The 23,236-nt window shown below is 45.5% G+C and overlaps 1 protein-coding gene across 1 annotated transcript; it reads left to right on the top strand.

The window, feature by feature from the left end:
• The first annotated feature begins 1,756 nt into the window (after positions 1–1,756).
• LOC136960305 (ATP-binding cassette sub-family D member 2) lies at positions 1,757–13,068 on the top strand. Its single transcript, XM_067254745.1, has 10 exons — positions 1,757–2,818; positions 3,090–3,270; positions 3,854–3,975; positions 6,023–6,185; positions 6,812–6,906; positions 7,616–7,761; positions 8,517–8,662; positions 9,668–9,752; positions 9,856–9,981; positions 10,121–13,068. The coding sequence occupies exons 1-10, from the start codon at positions 1,871–1,873 to the stop codon at positions 10,332–10,334; spliced, it is 2,226 nt and encodes a 741-aa protein (XP_067110846.1). The 5' UTR covers positions 1,757–1,870; the 3' UTR covers positions 10,335–13,068.
• Positions 13,069–23,236: the final 10,168 nt, after the last annotated feature.

Raw genomic sequence — 23,236 nt, 5'->3', positions numbered from 1 at the left:
GATAGCTGTGGAGAAACATATCCTTTAATCCTGCGGTAAGACAAGTAGCACTTGTTAATGTTCGTATCACTTTAATAGATTTGTATTGAGAATATGAATACTTTTACTTGTGTCACACTGTGTGTGTGTGTGTGTGTGTGTGTGTGTGTGTGTGTGTGTGTGTGTGTGAGGGAGAGCAAAACACTTGAACACACCTGTTGGCACTTGAATCCCTCAGGGAAGCAATGCTTTCTTTTTCTAATTCCATGGAAACTACAGTAACAATACAATAGAATAAAAGCAGTTACATTGGAATATGACTACAATTACTTACAATTTAGGTAAAGATTTACAGCAGGGTTTTACAAGTTGCATGTTTTGGGGCCATAAATGAGAACTGATGTGATGATGGGACTACTAATGTAGAAGAATATACCTGTACTGTGGCTGACTCTCTACAAGACTGAGACGAGAAGGAGAACAGGGGCTCATGGGTAGCTCCAAAGGTTCACCTTTTATCAACCCAACACATCCTCTGTTATCGTTGAGGTGAGTTATTTTAGGTAGTTCTGGAATACAGCACAGTTTCAACAGTTAGGCTATTGCTGGGTTCAGTGTCAGTGTTTGCGTGTATGTGGGGTTTTGCTGTGTCTGTATGTTATGATAACATGATATGATGTTTTGATCTCACCACTGTTTTCTTTCTTGGAAGCTATCTGGTTGACTATGAATAATGTCACCAGGTCTACACTGCCAGAGCCAGTGCCCTTGGGGGAGGTCTGAAGTGGTATTTTCGTTTTCCTCTGCATTTTCTTCTTTTCAAAGTACTCCTGATAAAAAAACGCCCAAAACCATGTCTCATCTGTATATTCAAGCTTTAAATGATAATTGACTGGCTAAACGGTAGCTAGCAAGATAACGTACCCTTTGCTTCTTCAGGTCGTTTCTCATCATAAAGCGGTTCCTATGTTGATTATAGAAAATGGAAACCTTATCAAAACTTTTTGTAAAAGTTGTTGCTCAAAATAATTTCTACAGACAGTACGCAAAGGCCAGTCTGTTGCTATTATAATGTGGGCCGGATGTAACGTTAAAGCTAGATTTAACGACAGTATTAATACCTAAGTAATATGACAGTAGCTAGCTAGAACTGAAGCTAACTTCCTTGGCAGAAATGTTGTCAACACAGGACAGTACAGGCTACCTTGAACCTCCAACCCAGTTCATTTTGTAGGCTATATGGCTGAAGTTGACAGTCGGCAAAATAACGTTTGAAGACAACAATTATAAAACTGAACAAAACTAAAATATCAACACGGCTATATAGTTACATAAACCTTAACTTCAAAGTATTAGTATTAGGATTATCATTGTAATAACCCCAAATTCATTTGGCCTCTTGCGCGATGCGGTTGGATAGCGCGTGAGAACTACTGGTTTCACGAGGCAAAAACATAACGATAATTTACAGCAACTACGTACATTTAAAAACAGTCATAAGTTGAATTCTGATCACAATGCTATTATTAACTAATCCTATGATGTCTTGCAACAATTTAGTTTCAAGACACTTTGGCTCATTTTAAAAATATGAATGTACAGTAGGCAAGGTAAGCCAGTCTAATATACAGTATTTGAATACGTCCATGGCGTAACCAATCGTCTTCTTCCGGGGGAGTTGCCAATGAAAAACGCTGAAAACCCCACTCACGGAAACAGTATGTTGCAATGTAGCGGTACAGTCTTTTACCTTCTGCATCACGCCATCAAAGGGGGAGTCTCTTTCATCTGCACTCTTTTTTCATTTAAGTAGTCAATCGTTTATTAGAGATGGATGCGTATGGGACTAATACAGAATACTAGCTGGGTCTAGAATCTCACCGTAGAAAAAATGTCCAATATTCTTGATGCTGTGTCCAGAGTGAAATGGGATCGGAGGACTGCGGCGAAGCGGGCAGTCTTTCTAGCGGCCGCTGCCTACGGTGTGAAAACGCTATATCCTATCATTTACAGGCAAATAACCAGAAGAAGAAATAGCAGAAATAACCAAGGTGCTAAAGCAGAAGAAAATGGATCTATTTTATCAGTTTCGTCGCAGACAGACGTAGAAATTGTAGGTCGAAGTAAGTCCCCAGGAGTAAATGCTGATTTTTTTAAGCAAATACTTGAACTCATCAAAATCCTCTTCCCGAAGCTTATTTCAAAAGAGCTCGGTTTGCTTTCCTTGCATTCTGTTGCTTTGATATCCCGGACGTTTCTGTCTATATATGTCGCAGGCTTGGACGGTAAGATTGTGAAAACAATCGTTGAAAAGGACCCCAGAAGCTTCACGATTCAATTGATGAAATGGATCCTCATAGCCATCCCTGCTACTTTTGTGAACAGCGCGATCCGTTACCTCGAGTGCAAGCTCGCCTTGGCGTTTCGTACTCGGCTGGTGAACCATGCATACGAGACTTATTTTACAGATCAAACCTATTATAAAGTCAGTAACATGGACGGGAGACTGACGAACCCGGATCAGTCTCTTACTGAGGACGTCATGATGTTTTCGCAGTCTGTGGCGCATCTCTACTCGAACCTAACCAAACCAATCTTGGACGTGATGCTCACCTCCTACACTCTCATCCAGACTGCCCGGTCCAGGGGCGCCAACGCCAGCGGGCCAACACTACTAGCCGGCTTGGTGGTGTTCGCCACCGCTAAGGTTCTGCGGGCCTGTTCTCCGAAATTTGGCAAACTCGTGGCAGAGGAGGCCCACAGGAAGGGATATCTGCGCTATGTGCACTCTAGAATTATCGCCAATGCCGAAGAGATAGCCTTTTACAGGGGCCATAAGGTATACAGCCTTGTGATGTGTATAACAATTTCACCACGTCGATCGATAGCATGTCATGTCACGCTGACATCACATCTTATTCAAACTGCCCTACTGTCTTTCCCCTTATTTCGATGTCTGATTATTTTCTTTAGGTTATGTCACATTGTTTCCAAGGCATTTATAGAGCAACATTCATATTCAGTGTATCTGCTGCTGCATGAGGAGAGCTCTGTTGTGAGAACACTGTGATACAGGTAAAGACAGGTGGTATGGTGTCCCTTCTTGCCAGGTGGAGATGCAGCAGCTTCAGAAGTGCTACCGGGCCTTGGCAGAGCAGATGAACCTGATCCTGTCCAAGCGTCTGTGGTACATCATGGTGGAGCAGTTCCTCATGAAGTACGTGTGGAGCGGCAGCGGGCTGGTCATGGTCGCCGTGCCAATCATCACAGCCACGGGCTTCGCTGACAACGGTTCGTCTGCTTCCTTCACACGAGGGGGATGTGGCACTTCCTGTTGTTTGGTTGCACGCCATTGTTTTGTTTTTTTGTGCTGCTGTTCATTATCATACCTAGCTAACAATAGGCCTGGTTGTTCTTTATATTCTGTCATTTGCACTCTCGTTCTACTAGCTTGGTTCATCTCATGCAGGGCAGTCTAGGGGACGTTCTGTAATAACAAAGCAGAGGAAGAACAGACCTCTCCCACACACAATAGCCGATAAGCATTTGTTAGATCAGCAGGAAGCCCAATAGTGCCTCCCTCCCAGCAGTGTGGCATAGAGGCATGGACTGCAGGAGGTTGTGTATTTGTTGTGTTGATCAGGAATTCTTCTTCTTCTTCCTATTGTCTTTACCCACGCTTGCATTGAGCTGTTGTAGCTAGGTGGTACTTGAGCTCCCCTCACCTCCTTCTCCTCTTTCTCACACACACACACACACACACATACATAATCTATCTTTCTCCTTCCTACACTCATACTCATGCAAACACACACTGCCCAGGATACCCAGGGCCCAGGATGCCACCTGACGGTGTCTGTGTTCCCCCCTGCAGAGACTGCGGATGGGCAGACCCACGTGTTGGTGAGTGAGAGAACAGAGGCCTTCACCACCGCCCGCAACCTCCTGGCCTCAGGAGCAGATGCCATCGAGAGGATCATGTCCTCCTACAAAGAGGTGATGGTTCTCTCCTCCTTTATGCTGCTCCTCAATTCTCTTTCCTTCTGGAAATAAACTCACCAGGCCTGAGATAGCAGTCTACTTTTTTCGATCTCTCTCTCTCTCTCTCTCTCTCTCTCTCTCTCTCTCTCTCTCTCTCTCTCTCTCTCTCTCTCTCTCTCTCTCTCTCTATATGTATATATATATATACATACACTGTATGAATAAAATCTAGTTTAAAGAAGAAAAAGATCAGGGTATTTAGCAATCGTTTTGAAGAGCATTGACCATGGGTCAATTTGTTTATTTATTTTAACATCCATGATGTGTTCAAAATGTGGCCGTATTCGGCACACAAGAGGATCCTTCCTAAAAGGTCATTTTATTTAGCTGCATTACAAACAGCTCCATTTATTTCTATTCATGTGTGTCTCTAAGCCTGCGTCTCATGTTTTGTCATTACCCAGCAGTAATGGGAAGTGAAAGAAAAGAGCCCAAGAAACCACAACTGAAATAACAGCCAGAACGCCACACTGTGTCTTAGCGCTTTCTGTCTGGTTATCTCTACTGTGCGTGGGCTGGAGTTCTAACCTTTCAGCACGAAAAATTGAGACATACCTCTTTTGTTTTCCAAATCGTTTGCTTTGCAAATCAGATCCTCAGATATGCATCTAAACAAATACCGCTGTATGTTAGTTTATATGCAACTGCATACACTTAGATGCATATCCACCCAATGTCAGTAGAGCAGAGGACAACAAGAGGGAGGAATCATTACAGCCTACTACAGTATACTGTAAGTATTCCAGCATGCCCCTGCTTGCAGGACCTGAGATGTGGGCTGGAGTGAGCAATGGATAGAGAGAGAGAGAAAGCAACAACACATTCCTGAGGCCGTATGCATGCTCACATCTACCTCAGGTTGGAGATACATGCTTAAGTTCCATGTCTTAAGCATGTCATTAGAAGCATACAACACCAGCCTTAACCTTGCCCTCTCCTCTGCTGTCATCTCCTCTCTTCTATACTCTATACTATAGGAGTATACTCATAGTATAGGACTCCTCTCTCTTCCTCGCCTCTCATCTCCTCTTATTCCCTCCTTTCTTCTTTTGTGTACAGCTTAGCTGTAGCCTAGCCGTGAGTAATCCTCCACCTGTTGATCCTTGATCCTTCACCCAAGTAGACTAGCCAGGCTCTCAGGGGTCAACTCCACCTCACAGAACCCTGTGCTACACCACTGTACGCTATCTCACCCTTCAGAAAACAAGGCTACAGAATTGTATAATACTGTTTCGTACCAAGCAAGACCTACTATAGAACGAATGTCTTACGTCCAGTATACGGTAGTATCCAGTATCCTTTTATCATTGATGACAACTGTATAGCTTAAAAAGCAAAGGTGCGGAAATCAGGGTGAACAGATTGTTCCACATTATAAAAGATCACACAGGTGGTGAGGGTCTTGTTGTGTTCAGGTTTCCTAGCTGGCCCAACAGGGACTCGTTCCCCAGGTAGACTGTCTGTGTCTCGCCTACCCTCTCCCAGGGCCCAGCCTAGGGTTGCTGTTGACAGTGCCTCCACAGCCCCCCCCCGGACACAGTACATGGCTGTGGTACTGTGTGTGCTCTCTCCAACAATGTGTCTTCCAAAACAGCTATAAACAGGGACCATTGTTGAGTGAAATTAAGGTACAAGACAAATTGTTGTTGCAAGAACTTAAGATAAGATTAGGAACTTGTACTCACTCTGTGGCCTTGGTCCCCTCCATGAATTCTGACTGGATTTTTAAATATTGGTTGCTTTGTTATACATCAGCAATACACCTGTTGTTCATGTTTATGTTTATTAGATGTTTTCCAAAGACATACACATATCTATACATGCACATTGCAACAGTTTTGGGGTCAAGTCAAATCTATTGGTGAGCAATAAATATGTACTGTTCCATAAAACATGCCGTGGGATGAATGACCGGAGCTTGTAGATAACCCTAACCCTGACTCAGCTAATGGTCTGTTTATCCCCCTGATCAACCTTTCACCTTTGTGCTTATTTGTGACAGGTCACGGAACTGGCAGGTTACACGGCACGTGTCCACAATATGTTCCTGGTGTTTGGGGAGGTACAGAGAGGTGTGTACAAGCGCTCATCAGGGTCAGCCTCAACAGGGGAGAAGAAAACTGCGAGGCCAGAGATGCACATAGAGGGACCCCTGGAGATCAAAGGTAGGTCTGATCCTTCTCGTACCTGCGTTCACTTGTACCGATCATGTAGGTTCAGCTTTGGGTTTAGAATGAAAGGATCTGATCTCCTCTTAAAAACGAAAACAAAAATTTAAATATATTTGGGGAATTTTTTTTTAAAAAGAACTCTCCTCTGGAAAAACCTCAAAACCATCCGTGAGAATCTCACCAGTCACAGAGGAGGAGGACATCCAAAAGGAAATGTTCTATGTTCACCCACGCAGCCACAACTACACACAGTCACACACAGTCACACACAGTCACACACAAACAAGCCCACTCATTTCCCTGCATTTGAGTGAAGTTGTGTATTTCTGGCACAGGGGTATGTTTGGGCTTTTAAACATTTGAATAAATGTATCACTCATCCATCTCCTCAGTATTAAAACACCTGTTTTAATCTCCTCATTCTCACGGATGTCTCCTCTCCTTTCACTGAATAAAAGTTTGGGAATGTTGAACAAATATTTCCCCCAAAAAATTATTTGCCCTCAAAAAGTTTCCCCAAAAAGTTTCAAAAGGTAGAAAAAATATTTCAGAATAGTTTTTTTGGAAAGGTAAAAAAGAAAAGATGTTTGAACCATTGCTTGTGTGTTTGTCTCCTGCAGGGAAGGTGATTGACGTGGACCAGGGCATCATGTGTGAGAGTGTCCCTATCATCACCCCCAACGGAGACGTGGTGGTGTCCAGCCTCAACCTCAAGGTGAGAGGCTGCTCTGCTCCCCCTTGGCTGGTCATGTGACACATACCCTTGGCTGGTCATGTGACACAGACCCTTGGCTGGTCATGTGACACAGGCCAGACAACCGTTTAGGTGCTGTTTAACTTCAAACAGGGACTTAATGCTGAGCAGGTGTGGTTCTGCCAGCAGTACTAAATTAATTACACATACCATTTCCTCTGTGGTTTCCTCAAGATACAGCCAGTCATCCCAGGCTTGGGATGACTTTGTGTTGATTCCCTGTATATAGGTGCTGGAGGAGACAATACATTGTATTGAGTAGAGGATTGGTGATATTAAGGACTCTGCAGTACATTTGAACCCTTGTGTAATCTTTGGGTCATTGTGACCCTTCAGTCATTGTGACCCACCGTCGTGTTGCGATAACTTTACCTGATACAAAAATAAATTGAAGCATTTTCTTTTAACCGTCAGGCTGTCTCAGATCCCTCACAGCGCGAAAGTTAAAAGCAAAAGCTTTTTATTTGTTTTTGTATTGGGTAAAGTTGTCGCAACACAACGATGGGTCGTTGTGAACCTTCGGGTCATTGTGACTCCACAAAATGTGTCTACATTACTGCCAGATGGCATATAAACGAAAGTAGTGGAGAGAGGTTAAGCTCAGTACAGCTGGACTAAACTAAACAGCAGGGTTGTGAGTTGGTGTGTAATGTTGCCGCTGGTGGTTCAGGTGGAGGAGGGGATGCACCTGCTGATCACGGGTCCTAACGGCTGTGGGAAGAGCTCTCTGTTCAGGATCCTCAGCGGTCTCTGGCCTGTCTACGGAGGACTGCTGCACAAACCCTCACCCCAGCACATGTTCTACATCCCACAGAGGTGAGGGACCCCCCCCCCCCCACACACACACACACACACATAGGGTAGTCAGGTGGCTGAGCGGTGAGGAAATCGGGCTAGTAATCCGAAGGTTGCCAGATCGATTCCCGGTCATGCCAACTGACGTTGTGTCCTTGGGCAAGGCACTTCACCCTACTTGCCTCCCTGTACTTACTGTAAGTCGCTCTGGATAAGAGCATCTGCTAAATGTAAATGTAAACAGACTCCACTTTCGACATGCAGCAATGCAGTCATTCACTCACTCACACACACACACATATACTTAAGCATGTACACATGCACACATGCTTATATGCACAGTCTTGCTTGTGAACCCACACATTTGGTGGTACAGTGTAATAAAGTGTATACATCCTGTGGAGGGGTATTTAGTAGTTGCAGTGGTAACATATACCAGTGTAACCTGAGCTTTGTGAGAGCCTGATGGGGGGAAACAAGAGCAGGGTAGGGTGAAATATTTACCAGCTGTGTTCAGGTGCAGACTGAGATGTACCCTAACCTATACTCACCTACCATCCCACTGCTGCACAACACTTCCTGTAATAACAGGAAGCTTTAGCGGTCAGAGTCACACAAGGAGGTTGGTTATGAATAAGGGATTGGTTTGAATTTGTGGTAGATAAGCAAAATGATGACTGTTTAGGACCCATTAAGGACTAGTAGCCTAATCCTGGTGTGTAGCCTTCCAGATCTGTTTCATTCCATGGATGATAAACCCAGCCTCTCTCCACCAGGCCCTACATGTCCATTGGTACTCTGAGGGATCAGGTGATCTACCCAGACTCCCTGGAGGACATGCATGAGAGAGGCCTCGGGGACAAGGACCTGGAGGCAATCCTGGACATAGTCAACCTCAACCAGATCGTCACCCGCGAGGGAGGTGGGTACCAGGGGAGAGGGGGTGGGGTGGGATGGTTGTCTGAGGTGGGTACCAAGGGAAAGTGGAGGTGGGGTGGGAGGTTGTCTGAGGTGGGTACCAGGGGAGAGGGGGTGGGGTGGGATGGTTGTCTGAGGTGGGTACCAGGGGAGAGGGGGTGGGGTGGGATGGGATGTTTGTCTGGGCCTCTTCAACAAGGCCAAGGACTCCCATTGACATTCATTCACTTACTTAACTATTATAAGTCCATCTAATGGCAATTATAGTATGCACAAGCCACCTTACCTCAGTATCCGATTGCACTTTGTTGACCACTCATGCTGCTCATTCTTATTTTTAAATATATTTTATTTCATATTTAAATTGTTGTATTCTTAGATTGTTTAGTTCTTAGAAATAGTTAAACTTTTGTACTTTTACTTAATTTAAGATTCATATATGTTTAGTACCTCCCTGCCACAGTAAATTCTGTGTATGTATAACATACATGGCGAATAAACCGGATTCTGATTCTGGGTATTATTACCACAGAGGTTATTTCAATTTCCCTTCACGTTGGAGGCTTTATTTAGCAGAACAAGCATGGCACTAATTGGTGGCCACTCTCTGTTGTAAACAAGCAGGCCTATTGTCAGGGCTGGCCACTAAGCCTGTGCTCCCCCCTGCCCCGCCCCCCCCCCCCCCTTCGCTCAGAGTCTAGAAACTGTGAATGGTAGCTCTGTCCCGCACCAGCATGTCAGAGTTTCGCAGCCTGGGTTAAATTAACTCAAATAATCTCTGTAATCCAGATTTCCTGATGTTGGGCTCCATCCGGAGGAGATTATTGTTCACAAGCGAAGTAGGAGGGTATAGAGAAAGAGGCAGTCTCTTTTCTCTCTACATTAGGGTCTGGATTAGAAGGCATTATTTGGAGTTTGGACATCTATGAAACATGTTGACATAAACTACAGAGTGATGTGTTGTTTGTTGTTAGTATGATGAAGTAAAAACACATGTTTGTTTGTGTAGGCTGGGATGCAGAGATGGACTGGAAGGATGTGCTATCTGGAGGAGAGAAGCAGAGGATGGGGATGGCCCGCATGTTTTACCACCGGTGAGAGAAAACTCAGTCTTTAAATTCACAGACTGCACCTTTACTAGTCCAGCAGTACTGCTCTTCCAGCCTGGGTTCTCATGCTCCTGGTCTCCTGTGTCAGGCCCAAATACGCCCTGCTGGATGAGTGCACCAGCGCTGTGAGCATCGACGTGGAGGGGAAGATATTCCAGGCTGCTAAGGATTCTGGGATCTCGCTTTTATCGATCACCCACAGGCCCTCCCTCTGGTGAGTGACACAACCACGCATCATGACAAAACCATAGAACACGGCAGCTCACAACAAAACACCCGACCTCTCACGGTTGCATACAAGTCACATCCTAACCCCAGAAATGGTCCTCTTGTCTGGCTCCTTTTGCCCACAGGAAGTACCACACTCACTTGCTTCAGTTTGACGGCGAGGGCGGCTGGCGGTTCGAGCAGCTGGACACCGCTACACGCCTCTCGCTCACGGAGGAAAAACAACGTCTCGAATCCCAGCTGGCAGGAATTCCTAAGATGCAACACAGACTCAATGAGCTCTGCAAGATTCTGGGAGAAGACTCTGTTCTGAAAACTACAGACGAGGCAGAGGAGTGACAATGAGATAACGAGAGAGAGAAACAGAGAGAGAAAGAGAGAGGGGGGGGAAGGAGAGATATAGAAACAAAGGCTCAGATCAGTTAAAGTATTATGTTTCTTTTCTACACACACCAACAAGAACATACTGTATGTCTGTATGTTGATAAACATTTTGGTGACATTTGAGATGTTTCTAACAATGTCCGTTTGTCATTGTAGTGGTCGTGTTGATTTTAATATACATTTTGTGCACTTTACTAAGTTTTAGAGAGCTGTTTTAGTTTGGTAGTGCTGGAAAAGTAGTATTTAATTCAACGTTTTCACTCAGTGTGACAAGCAGTATTTTGTTTATTTTACTAAATTGATAGTGTAGAATTATTTTGTACAGCTTTTAACCTCTCAGTACTGAAATGAAACAATCAGTGGCAATTCCATAGAGAAATCACGCTACTTTACGTGGTCTTTCAGAATGTGTAGTACTTGCAAGTCAAGTAAACAATGCCACTTTCCTCATCCTGTGTTTCTAGTCCACTGTTTTGTTTGTGGGCTGGATTAAGCAGTCTCTAGCCCTATGATACTCAGTGTGTTCCCTCACACACATCCACAGCACAATCCTAGTCTTGATAATACCTCAGACACTGGCCCTAAATCATCTTCTGATACGTTTTGTTACTGGCTCTGCTTTAGCAACAAGGAGTCCATCTTGGAGCTATTATGGGATATGTTAGTGACGGGGGTCAGAGCCCAGGGTTAAAGGCTTCTGGTTTACTGAGCAAATACAATGCAGCCCTCTCCCCGGTGACCAGTAGGGTCCAGCTGTCAGGTCTTACTGCAGATGAGCTGACTAAGCCCTTCCCCCTGCACCCCACTGCTCTGAGATCAGAGGATGTTGCAGCCAGTGTGTGGATCAGAAGACAATGCATTCTGCCTGTTGTCCACAGTGACTGGCACCTAGGTATATGTTTTGTCCAGGACATGCTCAGTGTGTTTCTGGACTCCTTTGGTACAAACACCACTGTAGCTTTCATCTGTAGAATAGCTTTCTGAGGTTCTACATGTTTAACTGTAGTCTGAAAGACAGATGCCTAGTTTACCTTCCTCTATGTTTACCAACTAACTGATCCCGACTGTTCTACTGTGAAGTTTGATATGTTTTTTCCCCCCAAGATCGTTTTCATGAATTGTTCACTATGTTCAGCAGTATTTTGTTTCTGTTCCAACCTGTGTGTAGGTAGCATGATGTTGCGCTATAACAAATCTGTGTCACAGGACTTCTGGGTTACTGTAGTGTAGGTCAATCAGTAGCCTGCTAGCCTAGCTTCAATCAGATCTCTGCTTTACCACAATGCAATCACTCTCCCCATCTAGTATCAGTAGATATTATTGGTTGGCACATAATAATGCCAAGTTATTTGATTGGCCTGTAACCCCACATGGACTCTGGACTGCTCTTGCCACAAATCAAATCAGCAGCAGCATTTGTATGACACAATCACATGACTGCATTGTCTTGTCTACCTTAAAGGCCCAACCTAGCTGACTGTCTTGAAAGAGAAATTCAAATCGGCCAAAGTCATACATATGTTACTAGATATGTACACTTTGTTTAAATGGTACTTTATTTGCATGTAAAGGGTGATTGATTCACACTCTTTAATGTTTTCTCCACCTTGGTGTCTTCTCCAAAACGCTGCGAAGCAAAGCTTTCTGGGAGAGGAACTAGCATGCCCCAAGATGGATCTTGTAATAATAATAATCTTATAATGTTTAGAATAACTTCAAGGTTGTTATTCTGGGACCCCAAAGAGGTGTGTGTTGGTAGGTGTCCCTGTGGTGCGTCTTGAAGAAGACCTAGTGGATATAGCTGGAGAACGTGTCACTCATTGCACTATAGCACAGAAAGTAGGCTCTGATTTCACTAAGACTCTGCTGACGGGTGGTGTGTCATACTGCTGGATGAAACAGAGCCTAAAAAGGGAAATTGGAAGTTGATAAGTTAGTAGATGAGATGATTCTTGAGATCTGACAAGATTGCGACATGAAGATATATAGTTAATCTAAAATACAAATGAAATATGTACTCATGAAACAAGCAACTGATAAGATGATGCCGGCTGATGCTAGTATGCTCCTCTAAATGGATGATGTCCTAACTAAGAATACTTTGATACAATTATTTTGTCATTCCTTTTGTAAGTTAAACAATTGAATGTAATTAACATGTATGTATAATATCATCAACTTTGTCATCAACCATATTTGTTTTAAAATTTGTTTTAATGGGACCACATTTGTACTAACACATGTTTCAATCATTCTGCTGAGCAAAAATCCAATCTCTTGTAGGAAGCAAACTGGTCTTTTGTTAAATAAGGGCGCTTTGTCCACTCCAGTTCACTGTCTGTCAAAATGCTGGATTGAAAGACAAACAGTTTTTGTCTCTATAACAATAGCTGTTTTTGCTCCTTTTACTATCACCTGTATTTTTTATGCTGAAACAACAAGCTGTTCCCCTGGCCAGCACTACATGATCCCACTCTGCATTGGAGAGACGGCTGTGCTGCCCATTATCATTTTTTGACAGTTGAACATCAGAAATGTAAAACATACAAAGCTGTCCAAAATACCGTATTGTACTGTATACTGTATTAATACATGTATTTTTAAACACATTTAAATATCATGGTTGTGCTTGGTTAATGAAAAATTTTACTTTGGAAAATTAAGATGTATTTTCCTGTTAATAAAATAATATAATGACATATGGAACCACTACGCAAGCGTACAGTTGTATCTTGTTTGTTATTTACTTTAAACTCTAAAGGTCAAAGCCCTACAATGGCCATGAGATGCAAGGAATTTTACCAGCATGCAACTTCTGAAAATTCATGTGGGTGCTTAGTGATCGTTTAAGTCGAATTGTAAAGAGGCTTTTGTCGTGATTTATCGGGGGAAAGCATGTATATAAACCTAGCACATTTCAGTGCCACTACCCCTTGTTCCATTAAGAGTTTCTACGCTCATTACATACTCGATACAATTTAAGACACTTTGAACAGAAAATTGAGACAGAGACCAAGGTATCTCTCTGCCCCCATCTGGTGGATAGCAAGGTGCTGCCGCAAAATTAACTTGCTTTGATGATTTGCAGGAGTATACGTAGCCATGCCATCTGATGCCCACATGATGGCTCTAGACGACAGGCATCATCACAGGGACGATTTAAACGTTTATATCGGAAACGCATAACGGCAATTTTAGACATTCTTTGCACGATTGAGCTTTGAGTAATAAACCAAAGCTCTTTAGTTTCTTAATATGCATGCTAAATAGGCTATAATTTACGTCTTGTTTCAATTTTTACCATACCTTAATGTATTTTCTGCCTTTTTTTCATGGTAAATTATTAATTCCTCATGGGTTGTTTGTTCTAATGATAATTTGTGTTTAAAACTTCAACCACTGTATAGGGAAGGTGACTTCAGGTTGATTTTCCTTCAGATTGGTACAGCTCAAGAGGCGTGGCTTCGTGACGTCGTCTTTCTCTAGATACACGCAGCGAGCAAGTGTATCGGCTCTGTTCCAATCCGCAAGGCTCCGAGCAAGCACATACTGGAAATAAAGCCATGTCTTTAAAGACGTGATCTCTGAGCTCGTTGTTTACTTGAACCGAAAATGTGGTGTGACAGCATAATACTAGAGGATATAAGCACAGTAACCTTCTCGTTTTGAAATGATACGTTCTTTTCAAGGAGAATAGCTGGACCGTGGCTCATGCGCCTTGGGGACGACGTTGTCCGTAAGCCGATAAAGAAAAATAAATTCAAGCTATTTATATCCTGCCTGTCCTGGTACAACGACCCTCTGGCACCATGACAAGCGGACAGGATGAAAGTACTGTGCGAGTTGCCCTGAGGTAAGGCTGAGGAATCGCTCTTCCAATGGAGAGATGCTCATATTGGTCACGCCTCTCCATTAAAATCTACCTGTTCTTATTGTGAGCATGCCGGGTGTTTGTAAACGCGGTGTTGAAGGCCTAGTCGTAGTAGTTGCACAAAACCACTACGGTGGGTGTACTAGCATGGGCGAGTTCATTCATTCTGATAAATTAAACACAACCAATAGAATCGCAACATCCTGCAGCCAAAATATGGTCGCTTCCATGCCGTGGAATCCCTTTGTTGATGCTGACAGTAGGCTACTTACTGTCTCTGTTCTGAAGACTTGCTGAGGATAAGGATTCATGAATGAACAGGGATAATCTGCAGCAGAAGCCTAGTCTACAGAACGATTTTCCCTTTACTTTGCTATTCTTTTCACTGTGAATTATATAGGCCACTTCCCGCTAAATATTTCTTGATTTTAGATCAAGGTCTGTTGTGATCAAAGACTGTGGATGATGTGTTTTGAGTGTACTAGGGGGGAAGCCAGACCAAACCCGACCACAGAGATGTATAACAAATCAATACACTAATCAATGTAATGCTATGATACAATAGACAAGCATGGCAGGATGGGCCGACAGCAGGGAGCTGTGACAGCCAGGGCTGTGTGTGTGTGTGTGTGTGTGTGTGTGTGCGTGTGCACGTGCGTGCGTGTGTTTGAGAGATGTAAATATGCAGTGTCATGTGAGAAGGACCTGTAGAGCAGAGAGACAAAGCCTTGTGCATCTTAGGTTCCATATCCCTGGACGGGCGCCCTTTCTCCAGTTACAACACCCAGACTTTGACCTAGGACTGTTTACCTACCCACTGTCTGGGCTCAGCAACAGGCTCGGCTGCCTGGCCTGGCCTGCTCTCTCCTTTTCTTTCTGACTCTCTCTCTCTCTCTCTCTCTCTCTCTCTCTCTCTCTCTCTCTCTCTCTCTCTCTCTCTCTCTCTCTCTCTCTCTCTCTCTCAACTCAGTTTTTCAGTCTATCGCTCTTAACCTCTCTGTTTTTTCTCTCTGTTTCACACTCACTCTCTCTTCCGACAGTATCTCACTCTCTCAGTAGTCCCAGTAGATTGCTTTCTCTCTTTTCTCTCACTCTTTCTCTCTCTATTTCACTTTCACTCTGTATTACTCTCCCTCCCTCCCTCCCCCCCTCAGAGATATTCAGAGGTCAGCTAATCAGGCAAAGGGACAGAGGCACGTCCCCGTGACAACCTGCACTAGCATTCCTTTATTTAATCTTCATCTAAACATATTATTTCATGTTAATCAAATTTCCCATTACATGTCGTGGTGAAAATAACTGTGTACAGTATAACACATTTTGTTAACATTGTACGAATTGCATAGTGGTGTTGTAAAATAATATCTGGATAGGAGCTCCAGAAATACTATCTACACACTGGACAGTAACAGCCCCACTGCTCAGTCAGAAACACTATCTACACACTGGACAGTAACAGACCCCCTGTATATGCAGATACAAGTGTGTGTTCATGTGTGAAACTTTGTATCCTATGCCTTTGTATCCTCATAGAAAGCATTCCTCATAAATTATGTGCTACACTGTATACTCATTTGCTTGTTCTCTCTCTCTCTCTCTCTCTCTCTCTCTCTCTCTCTCTCTCTCTATCTCAACCCGTTATTTAGTCAGTTGCTCCTAATCAACAGTCAGGCCTCACATCCCTCCCTCCCGTGGGTGGAGTTGAGACAGCCTGCACCCTACAAGCTGACTGGTGATTGTGAAGATGTATATGTAGCTATCTCCACTGCTCACATCAGATCAGTGATTACGTCAACCAAGTCCCAAAACTGATAGTATTGGTGGTACACGTCCCAAAGTCTGAAGGAGAAGCTACTGTCTCAGGTCACCTGGTCATGGCAGAGCCAATCAGTGACTTTGTAGGGAAGATGAACGAGGGAAATGTGTGTTCAGAAGATGGGTTGAGGGATAATGGTGGTGTTGATGGATGTTCCATAACCCTCCCATGACACCTGTGCAGCTGGGGGGCCCTGCTGCTCGGAGCTGGAGACGGGGAAAGTGCCTCGTCACTAATCCTGGAGGTCTGTAAGCTGATCAGTCCATACTGCCCCTGGCAGACCTAACCCCCCCTGGCCTGGCCTGTTCTAGCACAGCTATCAGGAGAACACTCACCATTAGAAGAGATCTGCTAAGAACACACGTACACTCAATTACTCAAACATTACACACACACACACAAACGAGTACACACACACACCAGATGACATTGTCAGAGGTCTAGTACTTCTGTCCTGGGTGTCTGTGTTTGTGTCTATGCAAGCTTGTTCTATGGCCGCAGCTCTCCTGAGAGAATGTCGTCCTAATCTCTGTGTCTGAGGACTTGGTCCTGTCATGTTTGCTGTCGGCCTACCAGCATGTTTAGCAGTATTGAATCAATTTTAATGTTTAAACATCGTCCGGTTGTATTTTACAACTTCAAATTTGCCGTGGCAACGCCACGCCACATTAGTCTTGAGGATTTATCGTAGTTGTCAAAGTGTATGCATAGCTACACACACACACACACACACCACACACACAATTCCATTCATTGCAGTGTGTTGATGTTTTATTAAGATTTACCTCCATGGCAACACAAATGATTTCTGAGATGCAACACACCAGAATTATCAGCGTGAGCACTCCTAAGAAACTTCAACTGACAGCTTCTCACTGATTTCTAACAGTTTGAAATGGTGCTCTTGTTTCTGCCGGAGTGTTCAGTAATCACTATAGCTGTTGTGAGACACAGAGCCTGTCTGTGCCTGTTGGGCTAATGCTGTCTGTTAGCACAGAGTCGTTCCTTATCCCTGCTTCAAAGCAAGAAGCTCAAATGGGCTGTTATCACAGTAATGCTGTTATGTAGGACTTAATGAACAGGACACGGAAAGTGTCGGGGTGTTAGCACAGAAGCACCTCATCTTTTGTTAAGTCCGAGTCTCAAAGTCTTAACCGAACGTGGTTCTCTGGCGTGGTACTGAAGAGGAACGTCGGATTACCTCAGTAGGGAAAGGAGTGGAACACGTGGAACGGCAGATAGACACAGCGCTGACTGGGACCTGACCCCTAGGCAGCCACACAGGTCACATGCGCTTCATATGCTCCCGTGCTTAGAAGAGTCACCTCACGTCATCCACATGGCCTGTTTCTGATGCGCGCTCTGTGGCCTCTCCCTCCACGCAGTGCTACATTTACATGTAGTCGTTTAGCAGACGCTCTTATCCAGAGCGACTTACAGTAAGTACAGGGACATTCTCCCCGAGGCAAGTAGGGTGAAGTGCCTTGCCCAAGGACACAACGTCATTTTTCACAGCCGGGAATCAAACTGGCAACCTTCAGATTACTAGCCGGATTCCCTAACCGCTCAGCCACCTGACTCCCACAGTGCTACCTTCATTCCCTGCGTACATGTCAGAGCTTAAGGTGCTGCTTGCTTATGTAACAGTCCATCTGTCTGAGTCTTTGACAGCGGAGTGTGTGCGCGTGTGTGCGTGTGTGTGTGTTTACAGGAACTGCCAAGAGGCGTGGACCTGGGCTTCTTTGTGGCTACTCATAATAAAGGCAGTCTTATTGTGACCTTTGGTGGGGTGAATAGATGTATGTTTATATAGACGGTTTCCTTTCATTCTGCACCTGTTTCTGCTGTGTCATACTGGCTGCATGAAGGAGCACCTGAAGAAGTGTTAACTTGCAGTTTCCTGTCAGTTTAAACTGGGTTGAGCAATGTAGTTAGTAAGTGTGTGTCGTAAAGTTATGCCCAAGCAGGCACACCAGTGAGTTTGTACATCGATCTCCTTCAAGTGTAGCTTTAATTATTCACAGCGTGGAGCCACAGTCGTCTGTGCTGGTAGAAGAGTCTAGAGTTTCAGGTGGTTCAGCTTAGAAGCAGATTTTAAGTGGATGACAGTTGAGTTAGCCTTTGTGAGATGGTTTTAATCCGTTAAAGAAGTCTTTATTGGTCACTATCCACATCTAGCCCAAACATAGACACTATGAACAGAAAGCATGTATTAACGGTTACTATAACTATCTTACTGTCAGCTGAACCCTGCAACTGCAGCTCTGGACTCAATCAGTGGTTGATGATGGTCTCCCACAAAGCCTCTCTTCTGGAGCTCTCCTATTGGTGGGTCTGAACAGAGCTTGACCCCTCCCCTTGTTCCTGGCCTAGGGTGGATTATGTTAAAGAGCAGAGTCCAACTGCTGCTTCTGAACAGGAAAAACGCTATTGTGTTCCATTTCTCATCAATATTAATGATGAAGGTGCTGTGAACCGAAACACAAAGACATGCAAACCATCTGCCAACCACCCTGTCATGTGATATAGCCAACTGTAGTTAGCTATTCAATAACCAGCATGCCACCTAGCTAGAGGGCTGTGGTAGACTGCTAGCCTACTGTGACAGGGTCCTACACCTGCTGCACACCCTGTGGCTACCTCTGTGTAGGTCACAACCCATGCCTGTGACGTCGTACTGCAGTGTTCGTGTGTGTGTGCTTTACCCACTGTTCCTCAGTTTACATAGCTAATGTGCTGTATTCAATTTACTGCTGAGCTACACTCAACCCCCTACATAGACTAGACCCTGGAGGGAGGGAGAGAAGTGAGAGAGAGAGAGATAGACAGACAGACAGACGGAGAGAGAGAATCAAACTACGTCATTAGACCACATTACAAGGACAGTATACCACCAGCTCCAAAACCACACAACCATGACATTACCACCGTGGTTCTGTGGAGATTCTCTAAAGGACACCCCAGCCCAGATGGCACAACTCCAGGGACCTGGCCAAGGCTGGTAGCCACCAGCTGCTGGTTCTCCCAACACCAGAGGAATGTGGCCCACACATCGTTTTCCAGCAATTATCATTCATTACCGTGACTGTGCCATGTCAAACATTCATATTATTAACGGCTGGAATTTCCATCTGAAATATCCCACTGACATGGTTCCTGTGCCCATTTGAACTTCTCTTATCTGCTATTTCAACAGCAGACGTGCCCTGCGTGCTGGTATTATGGGATGGTGGATTTGACCGCTCTCTCTTCACAACAGAATGTTTCCAGCTGTTGGTCAGCGGTGACAGGCGTTAGGGAGGGAGTCAGCCCCCTGTCCTCAGGGCCCCCCCTGAGCTGACACACTGAAGGGGACTGCCCCCGCCTGCTCTTCCTGTCCTCCTCCAGAGCTGCAAGGTGACCTCTGACCCAGGAAGCAGTCAGTGTGGTGGGCAGTGACCCCGACACAGAGTGATGGCGCCCTGTGTGGACGGCAGCAGTGCTTCAAGCATGCAGCGCACAGTCCAGCCACTCTCAGACCAGGCCAGAACAAGCTAGACTAGACCAGGCCAGGCCAAACCACACCAAGCTAGACTGGACAACATGAGGCCAGGCCAAACCACACCAAGCTAGACTGGACAACATGAGGCCAGGCCAAACCACACCAAGCTAGACTGGACAACATGAGGCCAGGCCAAACCACACCAAGGCCAGTCCAGGTCAGTGAGTGAGAAGCGAGGGCATATTCTAGAATACTGAGTCGGCACCAGTTCTCTTTTGCTTCTCCCACACTCCCCCTCGTCCTCCACAGACGGCCTTGGCCGTTGGGGGGGGGGGGGGGGGGGGGGGAGCGGGGCAGTGTGTTTTAGTCAAAGACCCTTTTAGGATGAACACTGAAGGAAAAAATCTTTTTCCCGTTTGATTTTATTTAGGTGAGAAGAAGCTGCCCTCAGGATTAATAAAACAGTGGTGTTGATAATATTCTTTATTCCGCTGTCTCAGTGGAACTACTTGTTGGAACCTGTTTCTCGGAGAGAACTGAAGAGAATTACACAGCCAAAGGCCCTTTGATCCTGATTCCCAACAGGGGAACAATGTCGAGGCTGTTCACAGAGAGCCCCTCTTCCAGCCCTGCTGAACAGGGAGCCTCAGCTGGGGCAGAGGGACCCTGTCCCCAGCTGCTGCTGAACGCTGACCCTCCACACAGACACCAATGCACGCATCGACGACTCCTTAAGACCATACGCGTTATATAAGTGCATTTCGCAAAACGTAAATATAGAATGTTTTGTTATGGGCTAGTTACCTAACCCACCATAGACACACATACTGTACAGGACTTACAGTATACACACACACACACACACACGCTCAGTGACCATAATGTGACAACGGACAACACTAGCATAAAGAAAGGGAAATGGAAAATGGGAGGGTGACTCACACACAGACACACACATACACACACACAATCGTCCTGTCGTGTCCTGATGATGACAGTGGAATAGTGAAATCCTCCCATCCGATTGACTTCCTTCTCGCTCTCTCCTTCCTCTTTTTCCTGCTCCTGGGGACAGAACAGGTTACACAACCTGGCTAGGTCAACCTGTCTTTCCCAGCTGCTTCTCTGCCCGCCTGTGGGCTGTTACATAAAGACGTCATTCTAGAGAGGTTCTGGAGGGCAAAGAGAGAGAGAGGGTGGGAGGGAGGGAGGGAGGATGGGTGGGTGGGAGGGAGGGAGGATAAAGAGAGAGAGGGGAAAGAGAGGGAGGGAAAGGGAGAGGTGTTCGTATGAAAGCGTTGGAGAGATCATGTTTCCTCCAGGTACCTATTCCTGAAGAATAGAGAAACTGTCCAGCATTCACCCTTTTAAACACACCTTTCAGCATTTTCCACTCAAGATAAAGCATGGAATGGTGCATGTGTGTGTGTGTGTGTGACTGAGTTTGCGTGGGATACACATAAAGAGTTGCTGTGAGACGGAGCTAGCTTAGTAACTGTCTACATTGTGTGTGTGTTCAGAATGTGGGCGTGTGTGAATTGGTCTGCACTGCTGTGTGTGTGTGTGTGTGTGCACGCAGTGCAAGGTGTGTGGAGATCTCTCATTAACCCTGGCAGGCCTCATCAGCGTCAGTAGCTGAGTGTTTCGAACCTTGAGGAGCCTGCCAGACCTCCATCACCACGCCCACAGGACAGGAGTTCACCTCCTGTTTGACCCCTGTGGAACCTTCTGGATCCTCAGCTCTGAACACACCCAGGAGACTGGCTCAGCCTCTAGACAACCAAGAGCAGAAAGTCTCATGTCTCCCATAGCATGGCCCTGGCTTGTTACCTTGCTGTTGCCTGTCTGAGATTATGCTTTCTACTGAATTTGATATACAGCTCTGGACCCCTGACCTTTGTCTAAATGTTTCTTTCTCCATGTTTGTGGAGGAGACAGTACTGTAAATAAGTGCTGCTCTTCCTGTGGTCCAGACTAGTCCAGCTTCTATTTCCACTCATGATTCTGATAGATGGCCCTGTGTGTCTGTCTGTGGTGCTGGGATTGGATTAGCCCAGAGATGAGGGACAACAGCAGACAGGTGATTAGATGATGCCTGAGGCCACTGCTGCTTCTGCGCTCTGTCAGGATGCAGAGTGACTCAGCGCTCTCTGTGGTTGGTGTAGAGGGACAACGTCAGCATCTCCCCTTACTATGATTGGCTCAGAGTGAGGAAGAGAGTGTGAAGTCAGCCACTCCTCCCAGCTCAGCGAGTCAGCAAGATAACGACGATTACGCTGACTCACGTCTGTTTACCAGCATATCCAATATACGTGTCTCAAATACTGCAATATCAGCTTTTCAGTGGAGACCTTGAACCACAGTTCCTGCATAATACATAGACTACCACAAATCTTCCTCTGATATCAATGTGAAGAACCTTCTATGCCATTCTGTGGTCAGCCAACAGCCAGTAGTCAGCAGGACGTCAAATGGTTGTCACCTGGGGTCAGTAGCTGTGGTCAGTACCTCCCCCCCACCTCCACTGGGGTCAGTAGCTGTGGTCAGTACCCCCCCCCCCCCTCCCCCCAGCTTCTGTTGCCAGACCAGAGGCTATAGAGCAGCTCTCTGGAGTATGTTGGTTTAAGAGCAGATTAGACTGGGCCTGAAAATGTGACCAAGCTGCTGCAGCCCTTTGAACCAGGTCACTGTGTGTGTGTGTGTGTCTGTGTGTGTTTGTTTGTGTGTCTGTGTCTACAACGGCCACAGAGAGAGTGCCCCAGATAACTCTGTCGCTGAGAGCGTATTTGTAAAGGAGGTGCTGCTTTGGAGTTTAGGAGAGAGAGCTGTCCTTCTACAGAGGGTATTATCATCTTAATGACATCACATTTCTAGCATTCGCTGGATTTAGAGCGTTCCATTCCCATTACATAACCTGACGTGGCCCTGTAGATCTCTGCCAATCAGTCTCAGTCCCCCTCATTCTTTAGGCTGTGATTGTTCAGTGATTGAAGGAGAGTTGGGGAGTGCTCTGCTCCTGGCTGTCATTGGAATCGCTATAATGAAGCCGACAACATGAGATTAACCGAATCTGTCACACAGGAAGAGTGTGTGTGTGTGCGTGTGCGTGTGTGTGTGTGTGTGTGTGTGTGTGAGAGCTCCTATGGCTGAACATGTGTGTGGGCGTCTGGGTGTGTGTCAACCTTTCATCTCATAGGAGTGCTCAGTGATCTGCACCCTACCTCTCTGAACCACAACCTCTGCCCAGCCCACCTCCAGAGCGCCCAGCCAGACCCCCTGCCCCTGAGCCCTGCTCTGCCCCAGGGAGCAGGATAAGCCCTGGGCCGGGTCACTGGGTTGTCAGGGAGGATAAATCCACGTGGTTGTTATCAGAGCAAGGTCTGTTCCCTGGGTTCAGGCCCTGTGTGCTAGATAGCATAAGGTCTAAGGGTCTGTGTTCAGGTTAGGTTGAGGGGTAACTGTGTGTGTGTGTGTGTGAGCGTGTGTGTGAGCGTGTGTGTGTGTGTGTGTCAGTTATGTTCCCAGTGCAGCTCTCCTCAGCAGCAGTTCTGTGTGTGTGAGAGAGGGTTTGGTGCTCATAGGTGAAAGTGGACACAGAGTATGTCTGTATGAGAGCAGCCCCCATGCAGCCAGTGTGTTTATGTACTCTTCATGTTATTTACAACTCTCTATCACAATGTTCTTTTGTC

Source organism: Osmerus mordax, chromosome 17 (genome assembly GCF_038355195.1).
Source record: "Osmerus mordax isolate fOsmMor3 chromosome 17, fOsmMor3.pri, whole genome shotgun sequence".
In the NCBI taxonomy this organism is placed as follows: Eukaryota; Metazoa; Chordata; class Actinopteri; order Osmeriformes; family Osmeridae; genus Osmerus; species Osmerus mordax.
The sequence above is the reverse complement of the archived record's forward strand: the minus strand, read 5'-3'. Positions and strand labels throughout refer to the sequence as shown.